We start from the raw sequence: 14711 nt of genomic DNA, 5'->3' as shown, positions 1-14711 counted from the left end.
CATCCCAGGACACGTCCGGACACGACTCCATCGCCATACACAAACGGACAGAATCCGGACAAAACGGACGTCCGTTTGAGGTCGCGCGGTGGAGTTGGCCTTATAAGGGGTACGCTATAGCAAGTGATCTTCACACTTTTCTGGGCCTCGCATGTCATTTGAGGTCATGTTTTGCAAGCCTGGCCTAAACCCAGCCCGGCCCAGACAATACCCAAGTCTTGCGGGTGAGCCTGAAAAGTTCTTCTAATCGGAACCGCGTGTCTCCCTCGCTCGCGCGCCGTCCCGTTGGTCCCAGTCCCACATGCCAGCCACGGCCCTCGAACGAAACTCTAGGCTTCTGCCGCATTCTCTCCCGTGATTCGAAACCAAAACCCTCGCCGTCCCATTCCCCTCCCTCTCCGGAGCTGCGAGCAGAGGGCGGCGGCGGCGTGAGGCGGAAGGCGCGGAACGAATTGGGGATCCTGCACCGAGGAGCCCGATTCCACAGGTAAATCCTCGCCGTTTCTTCTCGCCGGTCCCGCCCTGTTCGATCCGACCCTAGCCGCTCCACCCAATTCGGTTCTAGTTCGAACCGAGAACCCCGCGTACGGCGACTGCTCTCCTCGCCCATCTAAACCGGAATTAGGGGCAGCGCCAAGCAATTGCATGGAAATTAATCGCCGCCGCGTTCTGTTTTATTGACAGGTCAACCCAGGCGAACTATTCACCATCGTGCAGCTTAGCACCGAACCTCGACCTCAAGGATCTGCTGTTCTTCAGCAAGTGAGCACCGAGCTTGGTTTGGAAGCACAGCTCACTGGTTCTGATCATGGATGCCAATTCTGCCGGCACTGATGTATCTGCTGATCATGTCATTGCCGAGTTGCTCGAGATGGGGTTCGAGTTCGACAAGATCAGTGAAGCCATTGGTGTTGTCGGTCCGTGCCGTGCTGACGTGGTGGAGTTTGTGCTGAATGGTTCTGGTAGTGTACAAAGAAAGCCAGGTGGGGGGTCGCAAAGACGCTCTTCTGACAGGAGTGCTAGACTGGCTAATCCCAGGGGGAAATTTAAGCAGTCTAGCATTACTGATCATATCGCGTCAACCACTGGCAGTAAAACCGAGTCTTGTGGCGAGGAGCCAAGTACCTCATATTCTTGTTTAGCGGCCAACATGAACCCTGCATCGACTGCTGCTCTCTGTTTTCAACCAAAGCCAAAACATCAGACTTTGGTTGACGATCCTAGAGGCGAGTTTGACCGGACCGACAAAATTTGTGCTGTTTTGCAAAAGCATTTTGGATTCTCCTGTGTGAAGAGTTTCCAAAAGGAAGCCTTGGATGCTTGGTTTGCTCACAAGGATTGTCTTGTTCTAGCAGCAACTGGATCAGGTAGTTTATTATTATACAATCTCTATATTGTTATGCAAGGTTTGAGGCACCTGTAATAAAATAAATGATGTGAAAATGACCATGTTGGCAGGGAAGTCACTTTGCTTTCAGATTCCAGCTCTTTTGACTACGAAGGTTGTGGTGGTGATCTCACCCTTGATTAGTTTGATGCACGACCAGTGCCTAAAACTTGCAAAACATGGGATATCAGCATGCTTCCTTGGATCAGGGCAACCAGATAATCGTGTTGAGGGCAAAGCCATGGCTGGCATGTATAAGATTATTTATGTTTGCCCCGAGACAGTTTTAAGGTAATCATTCTGCTTTTGATTGCTAAAATTGATTCATTGGTCATCATGCTTACTCGGGAAGTTCTGTACATGCAGACTGATGGAACCATTGAAGAAACTTGCAGAAAAACCAGGGATCGCACTTTTTGCCATTGACGAGGTTCATTGTGTTTCTAAATGGGGTCACGATTTCCGACCTGATTATAGGTCTGCTCTTGTATTCGATATCCTATATTAAAGGTGCAAATCAGTATCTAGCACTGTTTTTCATCATTACTTGTTAGTTTGTGACCTGCACTTCAGTGAGATAATATTTGGTTTGGTACTTAAGAACCAACTAGACTCTTCTATGTTCTTGCAGTGCTTTACAGCTCTAGTATTTAAGTAAACATTATCTTCCCCCCTACAGGAAACTGTCTGTGCTTCGACAAAATTTCTGTTCCAGCAAATTGAAGTTCTTGGAACATGATATTCCTTTGATGGCATTGACTGCTACTGCAACTCTCCCTGTACGAGAAGACATTCTCAAGTCCTTGAAAATGTCAGAACTTACAGTGGTTGTCTTGACGTCCTTTTTCCGACAAAACCTTCGATTTAATGTGAGTAAATCTTTTTATTTTTTCATGTTCTGTCCAGAGGATTACATTGTGGTATGCTGTGTCAAACTGTAGAGTTGGAATCCCCTTGATCTTACTAACCACTAAAATACATGCAAGAGAATTTAATGGTTGGGATGTAAAATTGTGTTGGTATATCTAATAACAAATGGTTTGGTGTTCATAGCCATAGATGGACATCTGAATGTGCATTCGCTTATGTCTTAATTACTAGGATCCAAATACCTTCATTTCCTGTAATTGAACTATTCTTTCCTTTGGAGCGGTATAGTTGGAGCTACATAGGTGAATTGCAGTCTTTTGAAGCTTCCTACCGATTGTCTCATGCAATCTCCCCCCCTGTTTCTGGTTGCAGGTAAAGCACAGTAAAACCTCTGCCTCATCATATGGAAAGGACTTTCAAGAACTAATAGGGACTTACAACGCTTCAAGGAATTTCAAGGGGAAAAGCCAGAAAATTCTTCATGAAGTTGAGCCTGAGTCTGAAAGCAGCTCATACGAGTCACTGGACGATAGTGCATCAGATGACGAAGATGCAATTGCTGATAAAACTAAACTTGCCAAGTCTTTCGTAAAAGAAAATGCTGAACATGAGCTGGATCAGTATCCAGGAGTAGATGATTTTGATGGTAATTAACGAATCATCTGTTAACAGTTATAGGACTACTTGTTTTTTAGAGGATGTTGTATTGCTTCGTTTACTTAAAGAAAAAAACTGCTGATCTTACTTTTGAACCTAGTTCACATTTTCTGAAGCAGTTGCATAAGAAGTTTTTAAGAACGTAATATCTTCTTCGAAACCCAGTTTCTAACCTCAGCATGATTATTGACGCTTCAGAGGATATATGGAAATAGTATTTTTGAAGATCTTTAGTCATCTTTGTGTAGTCTAATGTATGCTTCTGACTGACAGTTGATTTTCTCTTATAGTTTCATGTGGAGAGTTCCTTGAAAGCTCGCGACCTGAGAGCTTTGCCTTTCCTTTTCAATCCCATGAAACTAGTTCATCAGAAAGTTTGGATCAAGGTCCTACAATTGTTTATGTACCCACGAGAAAAGGAACTGTGGAACTAGCTAACTATCTGTGCAAATCAGGCCTCAAAGCTGCAGCGTATAATGCAAAGGTTGGCACCACCTACTGGAACATGCTACTTTTGTACAAGAGAACAGCTTAAATGTTTGCATACTGCAGACATATTATCTATCCTCTTAATATATGCAGTCCTGTGCCTTTTCTGAAGCTATCTGACACTTCTTTCCAGATGCCTAGATCACATTTGAGGCAGGTGCACGAGCAGTTCCATAGCAATGCCTTAGAGGTAACCATAAATATGTTCATTTTTTCATTTCATACTTGACTGGAATATGCTATGGAAGGTTGCTCTTTTCCATTTATAGATGCAATTACCATCAACTACTGGTGTGCATATTTATTTTGAGATAGCATCATCGGAGCTTAGTGTTTCCCATTTTGTACATCTCAGAGTGATAACGGTTCATACTTCCATAAGTCTGACTTGGTTCCATTCAGATATCGGGACTTATAATTGATAAGATGCAATTTTTCTAGTGCATTAATACTTGATGGCACTTCTTTATCTATAATTCTTGTTCAGCACAAATGGCCACTTTATAAATCCCAACAATACTACATATTAGATATTGTTAGGAAGTATTAGTATTGGTCCAGGAGTCCGTATTAGTCTATGTTTAGTTTCCTTACACCTCAAGTCACATGTAATATATATATGCCCCTTGGGCCTTCAATAAAGAAAAGTTGCTTTCCTAACATGGTATTAGAGCCTAGGTTTAGGTCTCGGACGCCGCAACTCGTCCTTATGATCCACTAGATAATTTTTTTTCTCGATCGATCTGTTCTGAGTCGATCTCGTGTGCTGCCGACCTCCTCCTCTGGCCGGCTAGCTGCTGCTCTTCCCACCATGCCTTGTTGCGCCACCGCCCGATCTGCCCGTCGGCCCAGTCTCCTGCGAGCCGGTCCCTGCTGCCAGCCTCCAGATCGAACCACGACAACTTGTCCAGCATCCAGCCGCCTCTCAGATCGATCTCCGCGGTGTGTCGCCACGTCGAAGCATGCCTCCAGGCCGCTGCCTTACGTCCGCTCGTGGGATACAGCCGCCATCCATGCAAGCTATTAACTGCTGGTGGTCCGTATGTGCGGCTGCTGGCTCCATGTTCCGTGAGGGATGCCACTTTGGTGTTGCTTGATCCGTTCCCATCTTGATTTCAAAAATAAAAAAAACAGTCCAATGTCTTCTGCATACACGATGGATTTTGCATCTTTGTGTCATGTATGCTTCCTAGCTTTTACCGTCCTTGTTTTCCGTTGATATTTCGTGTTTCTCATGCCATGCGAGTCCACAATAGCTTTGTCCGTCAGCCTTTTTCTTGTCATTGTTCTCTCTATCGCTCCATTTGGATGTTCACATTCAGGCCTAGTATTGGGTATTGGCATTTGTCTGGGCCTAATATCCCGAATGCCACTGTTTGGTTGGTCTTGGCATTCAGTCGTGGCATTCGGGCTCGATATTGAGCGGTCCTTCCCTAACGCAAAAAACTGTTGGCCCAATTCGGAGCTTGTGTGCTCGACATCGCTAGGCATTGTGGGATAGCGTGCTTATCTGTTTGCGAACGAAACCAAGCCAGCGTCCTACCTCCCGTCTTGACAAACAGCGGCGGTGCCCATCCCGCCCGCCTCCACACCGAGCCCCGGCGGCCGGCGTGCCTGCACCCCAAGATCCGGTGGCCGGCGCCACCCTCCCGCCTCGTCTCCACCCCAAGATTCAGCGGCCGACGCCACCTTCCCACCCCGCCGGAGCTCTCCAGCAGCCGGCGCCATGTTCCCGCCCCGCCAGAGCTCTCCAGCGACCAGCGCGCCCTCCTACCCTGTCTCCACCATGATCTTCGGCGACCGGCATACCTCCACCACGAGCTTTGCCGCCCAGCGCGGGTGTGTTGTTGACCGGCTCCTCTCTTGGTAGAGCTCCGACCCTCTCCCCTGTCTAGCGTCCAGCCTCCTCTTTGCTTGATTTCCCAGCAAAGTCTCATACAACTCAATGCCTCACATTGACAACCCAAACAACGTTGGCATTCGACCTCAATATCAAGTCTGTGTTCCGAATATCTAAGCATCCAAACAAGAATATTGGCATTCAATCTCAATACCAATATAGTGTTATATTGATATTCAACCCAATGCAATGCCAAGGCTCCCAATGCATACATCCAAACATAGCGTATAGGATTTTTGTGGCCTCTCTTTGCATTGTTGATCTAAGCCCATTCTCTTGCCACCGAGCTTCTTTCGCCGTTGGTTTTCATGGGCCATGATTCTTTAAGCAATGCTTCGTTCTCTTGATGTGCCATCTTCTCTTGACAACCCATCTTCTCTTGATACTTCTATTGTATCTTCTATTGATGTGGTGTCTTCCTCTGATGTGCCATCTCTTCGTTATCCCCTTTGGCGACTCGACGGGTTTTGAAGACTCTTCATGCTACGACGACACTCTCAAAACGCGGATTTGGATTATCATTTTTTTTCTAGTATTACACTTCTTCAAATGCAATGCTATTGCATACGCTTTGCATTTGAGGGGGGGGGGGGGGGGGGGGGGCGTGTTAGGAAGTATTAGTAGTCCTTATTAGTCTATGTTTAGTTTCCTTACACCTCAAGTCATATGTAATATATATTCCCCTTGGGCTTTCAATAAAGATAAGTTGCTTTCCTAACAGATATATCCCATGTTATCAACATTCTTTAGTGTTATGCCAAGACCCTGAGAAAATGGTTTCAACTAAAGTGATAAATCTCCTAAATCTTGACATTACATGTCTCATGCTTTAGTATACTTGGAACTGGGCGTTGAGCAGTTGGCTAGTGGGGTGCGGCCGGCTCGCACCCAGCCCTCCACCCCCGTTCAAGCCTTGGGCTCCTCATGGTGTGTGCCTCAGTTGTTACTTTTTAATAACTGTTGGTCTCATTTTTTTCTTTAGTATACTTAATTATTATTTCTTGCACTATCCATATCAGGGATGAATCTGGTCTCCCAAATTTCCAAGTTTTCATAACTTAGTGTGCAATACATCATCAAATTTCCTATTTAAACTCTGAAACCTATCATGCACTTATGCCAAAGGGAATGCTGGTTCCCTGGACACCAAATGATTTCCTTCAATCTCTCAAACTTTGCTGAACCCTTCCTCAAAAAAACTTTGCTGAACCCTTCCTCAAAAAAACTTTGCTGAACCCTTCCTCAAAAAAACTTTGCTGAACCCTTCAGTCCTTTGTGCCCTATTTATAATGACCTAATCCTCCTTATACAGGTTGTTGTGGCTACTATAGCATTTGGCATGGGAATTGACAAATCAAATGTCAGGAGAATTATTCACTACGGTTTACCGCAGGTTAGTTTGGCCTCCAGTGGTGTATTCCCTTCTGAACAGTATTTTGCTGTCGACATGCGTGTATGTCTCTGTGAAAAATGCATGACTTTGTTGTTCTGGACTTCTGACATGCATAGAAAAATGTTTCCACATACTAATTTAGTTGTTTATATAAATACCTAGAAGGCTCATATGTCATGCATCCAAAGACCTGCTCTGATAGTGCTTTTTTTTGCGACAATGCTCTGATAGTGTGGATGTTAGGCAGAACAAGACATTTAGAGCTTATACATATATGTCGGCATGCCAAGCTTGAAATTTACAACTGCTGATTGGTTAGTGAACCACAACACTGAAAAATTAGTCCCAGGTTGGATTACTGACCTAACAATCTAATATCATGCAGAAAGGTTGATTTAATTACTCTCTTTCTCTGGTTCAAATACACCCAAGTTGGGTTAACTTTTGGTTGTGTTTATTCTTTGTGTCTGAAGTTCTCTTGGCCCTTGTTAATCCAGAGTTTGGAAGCGTATTATCAAGAAGCTGGTCGTGCTGGTAGAGATGGGAAGTTGTCAGATTGCAGTGAGTTCTTATACTAAAGACTTGCTGTAATGTCGTTTGGCTTGTTTCTGGACATAATGAAGAAATGATGAATCATATAGCTAACTAGAGAGTATTTATATGTATTGTATATGCTTACTTGCAACCAGTTTAAGACCCCAGGATGGTGAGTGAACTGGACATGAATTGATTCACCAGTTTGGTTGTTCGACTAGTGGTTCAGTTGGTCCGACTGTCAATCCTGACTATTTATGGGCTTGGATCTTTTTTTTTCAAAGCAAAGGATGTTAAATTATTATAAAGCAATAAGATATTTTATTTGAAGTTTTTCTAAATTAATCCAGAAATGGAAATTAAATTCTTTCTCTTTTAGGCTAAATCAATTCCAAAGCCATTTACATTAATTAAAACAACTCCAGGTAAAATATAGCATTACTTTGTAACACTGTAACATCCTTTGCTTTGTAAGAAAACAGACAAAAAAGGGTCAGGATGTTACAGATTGTGATTCAAATTATTGAAACTAACTTGATTTTGAGATGATATGCAGAAAGAAGTGTTTAATATCTATTATCTCCCTGCCGTGACATGAACGCCTGGTAGATGTGAGCTTTGATTCTGTCAGCATGATGGAATTGTATTGCTAACCAGTGGCCACACCACATGGGCATAGATAAGAGATACTTTAGGAGGGTTAAGTTTATTTCGTGCTTAGTCATGACACATTCGAAACTCATCTTATATAGATGATGGATATGACGCATCAGAAAACTGAACTTACATTTAGAGATTAAATAATATTTCCAAGTGACTATTTATTATCCCAGGAAACTTAACCAAAATATTCGGTGAAACAGATAGTTTGGAAAAGCTTTCACAATACTTGCCACGTAACATTGCTACAAGTCAACGCCTTGGTACTATCTGTTCGTGTTACAGTTCTATGCTTGAATAATACCCTAGGTCTTAGTGAACATGAGTGACAACACATCTGTAGAGACAATTTTGTATTTCAGGTTTATAAAATAAGTATAAGGGTAATATTCTAGAACATCTTTTTCTATTGGATGAATAGCAGACCTTTATTACTGTCAGTAGATTTTAGTGGGCCTTCACGCAAAAAGTTTATTGTTGTGTATTTGTCTAATACAAAGTATATATTGGACTCCAAAGCTTTTGGTATCAAGCAGTATTTTTATCCTTTGTTATGAAGCTTGCTTTATTCCTCTCTGCACAATTTCACTTGTTTCTTTTACATTGTTTATTGGCAGCTTTATATTGTAATTTTATGAGAACACCGACATTGCTTCCTAACAAAAGAAGCGACGAACAGACAAGGGCAGCATATAGAATGCTACGGGATTGCTTTCAGTATGTCTCAGAACCATAAATTCAAACCCTGGCGATATCCTAAAACGTATATTCATTAATTCCGTGACTTAATCGCCGTGTAAATTTTCTATATTGCAGCTATGCTTTGAACACTTCAACATGTAGAGCCAGAATACTAGTAAAGTACTTTGGTGAGGAATTTGGTCCTGACGGGTGCCAAATGTACTTTTCTACTTTCTCCATGCATCTTCCCCTTATTTAAATGAAATAAGCACATGCTTCTTCCAGTTTTGTGGGTATTTAGTAGTACTATATGGTATAATTTAGAAATAAAACATACTATTCCCTCGTTCCCAAAAGACAAGTCATTTAACTTTTGTATGAAGTCAACTTTATGAAATTTGACCATCTTTATAGAAAAATAATATCAACATTTACAATACCAAATCAATCTAAGAATATATGTATTAACATTGTATTTATTTGGTATAGTAGATGTTGTTATTTTTATGTAAACTTGTTCAAACTTAAGACAGTTTGACTTTAAACAGAAGTTAAAGCTGTCTGCAGTCTAGATTACTTGTATCAGGCATTCTTCTAATGAAAATAAAGTCCAACGAACTACCACTTTCCTTGACAGGGACATGTGGGGCTCAGGCCTAGATGTCAGTGATTCAACAAGGATCTCTTTAAAACTTGCATTTTCGTCTGTGGCACGAACTAAATTCCTCAATTTAACTTTATTTCATCCAGTATTTATGTGAGTGTCTATTTGACTTGGTTTTCACCTCAGGTGTGACGTCTGTATTAATGGCCCTCCTGAAATGCATGATTTCAAGGAAGAAGCAGTTGTGTTCATGAATGTGCTCCAAGCTCAAGCTGTGAGTACCTTATTTTAATTTTGGTTGACCATATGTCCATATCCTACTCTAGTGCTGAACTGCTGATAAATGCAATGTCTATTACAATTGTATCCACTCTAATATTTCAGTAGCATATAAAGGTTTCTGTTTTCTGTTTTACCTTCTTTAGAAGTTTGTGATCATCTACCCTTGATAGTTAAAACAAGAGATTCTGTTTCAACAGAAAGGTGTGGTCTCACCGCCCTCCTGTCTTAAGGAATATGACATACTAATTCAGTAGTTGCCGAACTGTATTAAGTTGATTGCTCTAGTGATAAATTTTGCAATAAATAAAAGCACAAATGTGAACAAATTATGCATGATTTACCACAGATCGTATAATCCCATTCCATTGTGGTATTATCAGGGTCTACTTTTGCAGTCTGGGTCTTTGAATAGAGCAGAAGTGCTTGATCTGAATGATCTTATATTAGTTTACAGAGGGAGTACATGTTAACGGGATACCAGAGTTATTTTTGTTATTAGAACTGGTTTGCAAATTAGCGGTGGTGTCATCTTTCATTTCTGTTGGGCAGGGAACTTTCATGTAAGGATTTATTTACATTAGTCTATAGCTAGCCTGGCTAAACAGTGGATATATAGACATATGTGTGACGCCATGGAATCCTGGACCCAGCCGATAGGTCTTTCTTGGTTTCCAAGTCTAGTTGGGTTGATTCAGAATCTGTTTAGATCTTTCCTAGTTTGAGTTGGTTCATGTCTTTCCTAAACTGCTGCCAAACTGTGCTATAAAGCTAGGCAGGGTGTAATCAGCTGTGAAAGAATAAACAGAGAAAAGGAGGAGGGTTACCTCCAGAACAGATCTATCACCCAAGGGATCATGGCGCCCAAGCCTAAACTCTCTCGTCCTTGCCCTCCTGACACCCACGATCATCCACTCCATAACCTAGGGTCGTGACATGTTACAATTGTAAGATGCAAGAATGTCCACATTTCTCCTTGTTTTTCTTTACATAGTTTATATCTACAGTACCCTTCCCATTGGATGTCCCTGTATAGGAAAATGTATTGGACAAGGAATTGAGATAATTTTGGTCTCTGCAATGTAATTTTGATTTATATTTTGCTAGTACTCCCTCTGTAGTGATCTAAACGCTCTTATATTAGTTTACGGAGGGAGTACCTTTGAACATTTGATATTGTTGGTACTTTGAGTAATCTTTAACATGCATCCAGGGACAAGCAATTGAAGGTATGGACTACAACAGTACAGACTGTTATATATCTGGAAGGCGAAATTTTGGGGCGGTACCTGATTTCAGAACGATAGTCAGTTATATAAGAGAGAAGGTTTGTGTTCTAATGCATTTCTTCATCCATTATTTTATTTTATTTTTAAACTGGGAGCACTGAGACTTCTAGTCTTAAGCCTCACCACGAGTCCGCAACACAAGTACTTCAATTATCTTTTCACTTTCATTCCTACAAGTTTAAAAATTTCAGCTCTCAAAGCTGTTCTCATGACTAATATTTAGTTTTAGATTCCTAGGTTTGCCATGACAGACAAGATATGGTGGCAAGGCCTTGCTCGTATTTTAGAGGACATGGGATACATACAGGAAGCAGCTGAAATTGTAAGCAATTTACTTCAGTAGTTTGATGCAGTAGTAACTTATCACTAGTGTGAATGTTGCAATGGTTACATGATGAGGTTGTCTCCCCTACTTGTTCCATAAAAAACCAATTGATGTTACTGCAGTGTGCCTCAGTTTTTAGATTCGTCGCATTCACATGATGGGCCAACTAAGATTGAAGTAGGAACATCGAATAGTTCTTTTTTACATGATGTTGAACACATGGTTGCTATCGGCAAGTGATTTACTTGGCCATGTTAAATCAGTTCCTTGATTGTTCAAGTGTAAGTCAGACATATTTCAAGGATGCTATAGTGCTACCACCCCAACTGTACTTGAAGCATCCAAAGTCAGACATATTTTAAGTTGGGGTGGTTATCTGATATGCCATACAGGCAGTACCGTAGTTCTGTTTCTTCTTCTGGTAACAAGAAAATTGTATTTTAACCTTTCGTGGCATAGTATGTGGATGCTCAGAAATTACTAATATTTATTTTGTAAGTCCTTGTTCACCATAATTGGATCAGGTGCCACTGTCTTGGTTTACCATTTTCGTCCTAAAGGCAACAGCTTGAAGCCTCTAATTCGGTTTCCCTTTTGTGTACTTCAGATCTTTTTGCTTACAGATGCAGTGATTCCATTAAAATTTCAATTATTCATTTCACGGCCATAACAAGGAAACATTTTGCTGGTATCTGAGATCAAGTCTCTGTACTGATATAGCGATAGCAGAACTCTTACTGACAACAGATTCACACCAGTACGTTAGCGAGTACATAACTTAACTTCTAGATTAACTGTCATACTCCCTCTATCCCAAAATAAGTGTCACTGATTTAGTACAAAGTTAGCACAAAGTTACTCCTAAATCTACAAAGTTAGTACAAAGTTACTCCTAAATCTACATAGTACAAAGTTACTCCTAAATCAGTGACACTCATTTTGGGACGGAGGGAGTATATCATACCATCATACCGTGTAGTGTAACGATGGATGCCAGGTGACAGGCTACAACATATCAGTGATGCTACCTGGTATGAGAAACGCTATTAAAGGTGAACTAAAAGGCTAAGAAAATATTCCGGGTACACTTGTCTGCACATTTTGTTCTATTATTATTTTTCCTTCAGCCCTTCAGTACGTAATTCAGGATAGAATTATGCTGCATTAATGCTAATCTTGAAAATACGGCAGACCTATGTGATGCAAGGAGTATATTAAATGATAGTGCAGTAGTATATGTCGAATTTATTATGGTTTAGCACGGCATTACTTATTTTTTAGTTTATTATGTCATCCTGAGCTGTTGTGGCACAGTAATTCATTAGTTTATTTGTTAGACAAGTTTTCTTTATCACAGCTGATTAATGGACCCTCTTGCAGCCTCGTGTTCTAATCCAGCATCCAGAGCTGACAAGAGCCGGATTAAATTTTCTGAGTTCACAACCAGACGAGGAAGGCTTATACGCATACCCTGATGCCGCTACGTTACTGGCGATTAGTAACCCAAAGTCCTTCTCTTCTTCCTCGGAGTGGGGCAGGGGTTGGGCAGATCCTGAGATACGCCGCCAGCGTCTTGCGGGGAAAACAGGAAGAAGGAAAAGGAAGAGGGGTTCTCGGAGGCAGCCTGCAGGTTTCACCACTGCAAAGGAGAGACTATCAGCAATACTCTCGAAGTCGAAACGCAGAAAGTAACACCAAAAGTGATGAGATCATGAGATGCCAAAAATAATCACATATAGCGAAGTTCAATTCTGCGGCAGTTTTTTTTACGGCAGCAGGCAGGTACAGGTTGCTAAATCTGACACGATAATTGTTCACTGTCATACTTGTTTGGAGATCAGTTGGGATTTTTGTATACTTGGAGATTGCCTACTAATCAGTTGATTTCACAAGTTACCGCGGAGTGTTAGTTTTAAGTGTTTTTCTTTTTATGGTTTCTCATTAGGGTAACTACTTGTAATAGTACAAATGAATGAGGTTACAGGTCACTATTTTGGCAGCCCATGCTCAGTCTGAACGTCAAGACACTGAATATTTTTTTGACTATAATTTCTTCAGCATCCGTATCATGAACGTGAATGTGAGGAGGTACAGGTCCAGATATTGCTGCCTACTGAGCATGCTAGTATGCTTGTACTGATTCATCTGAACAGTGGATCGTGTCGTCGGTTCTCACATCAAATCCGTAGGGTTTTATCAAACCATGTTCATCCATTTCCCGACTGTTTCGTGCAACCTGATCGTCGGGTCGACACGTAAGGAGCAAACGGGAACTTCTTCTTTGCGCTGGATGGCCACGATGATTCCTACCGTCAGAAAGAAAGAACGTGACTGGAGGTGTCTATCAGTGTATGTGTGTACGATGCCGTCGTTGTCCTGTTGCCTGAAAAATGTCCCAACCTGTCGATGTAAGAGCATCCACATTCCTAGACGCTAGAGGTGAGAAAGATTGGATAGCATGGGTGCCAAGGAATATGAGAAGTTACGCTCAGATAAAAAAGCTAAGCTAGTGATGTGGATCCTCCTGGACCTAAACTTTTTAAAAAAATCTAAACCTTATCATCTTACATGTGACATCATGCACAATAAGGTATTTTTGACTTGTGTCTCGCCTAACCTGAGTTTTTGAATAGCTCCAAGGATTTGGCCATTGTCAAGATCATTGCCAAATGCAGCGTTACTGTCCTGTACATTTTGATGTCAATCATTGGCCGAACGTTGGATGGGAACAAGAGAACCACCTCTTTGTGAGGTGGACACAGTTGCACATGCTCATATAAACACACATGCACTGACCCATATGAACGCAGACTCACACATTGTACCCTTAAGAGCATCTACGAGATACTGTGCCGGCACAACGTCTTGAGATTGACAAAGTCATCATAGATGTCTCGTAATCGACAGGAACGTCTTCTCCAACATTATGAACATTATCGAAAGTCTGGATTTACACGCAGATGATTTATGCTCAGCAGGACAGTGAGATTCATGGATTTTGTTTTTAACAAACCATACACACGATATGCACATCACTCCTCATGCATCGCCTACGGAAGAATGAATTAATGTGGCTTTATGATTGTTGAACTCGTTACGTAAGTCTCGCGATCGACAAAGACATGCTCCTACTATAAGTTATTTGGACTTGACCGGACACAAGATGTCAAAATCTAAGGTTCGGCCTCTAGCGAGTCAAGGGCACAATTATCCTTGGTACCATCCAACCACTCGTCAGATCTCAAGAGATTCATGGATTCATCGTCAGTTTTAAACATGTGGTAAGTGTGCTTGCGTGCACGCATATGCATGTTACGATTGTGTGCAGTAGCACAGTTGCCTGTTCCTTGTAGCCGCGAAAAGCCATTGGATAACATTTTTCTTGGTAAGTTTTCTGGTGCGACCATACAAACAAACAAACTTCCCGCAGAATGATTTGAATCGTGAATCCCGTTGCAAACAACTCGGTTCTTCTTTTTACTCAAACCCGGTAATTTCACACCGGTCAACTCATTTTGGAGCATCTTCAGCAGACGCGCTAGATTTGATGTGCTTGGAAAAAAACATTGTTTTTGCACACGCGAGCCCTGTTGGCGCGCTCCAGCAGGCGCGCGCGGGAAAAAACGTTGTTTTTGCACGCACG

The 14711-nt window shown here is 41.8% G+C and overlaps 1 protein-coding gene across 2 annotated transcripts; it reads left to right on the top strand.

Annotated features, from left to right (window-relative positions):
* Positions 1–257: 257 nt before the first annotated feature.
* RECQSIM (RECQ helicase SIM) lies at positions 258–13137 on the top strand. Of its 2 annotated transcripts, XM_048713075.2 has the most exons (17): positions 258–487; positions 685–1367; positions 1459–1678; positions 1754–1864; positions 2067–2256; positions 2630–2903; positions 3205–3398; positions 3537–3593; positions 6616–6696; positions 7194–7257; positions 8508–8607; positions 8707–8790; positions 9209–9274; positions 9362–9449; positions 10668–10781; positions 10973–11065; positions 12449–13137. In XM_048713075.2, the coding sequence occupies exons 2-17, from the start codon at positions 809–811 to the stop codon at positions 12758–12760; spliced, it is 2607 nt and encodes an 868-aa protein (XP_048569032.2). In that variant the 5' UTR covers positions 258–487; positions 685–808; the 3' UTR covers positions 12761–13137. The 2 variants fall into 2 exon arrangements, with proteins under 2 accessions (XP_048569032.2, XP_048569038.2); XM_048713081.2 differs by lacking the exon at positions 9209–9274.
* The last annotated feature ends 1574 nt before the right edge of the window (positions 13138–14711 follow it).

Source organism: Triticum urartu, chromosome 1A, assembly GCF_056163025.1.
Source record: "Triticum urartu cultivar PI428250 chromosome 1A, HENAU_Tu73, whole genome shotgun sequence".
NCBI lineage: Eukaryota > Viridiplantae > Streptophyta > Magnoliopsida > Poales > Poaceae > Triticum > Triticum urartu.
Note: the sequence above shows the minus strand (reverse complement) of the source record. Positions and strands in the feature narration are given on the sequence as shown.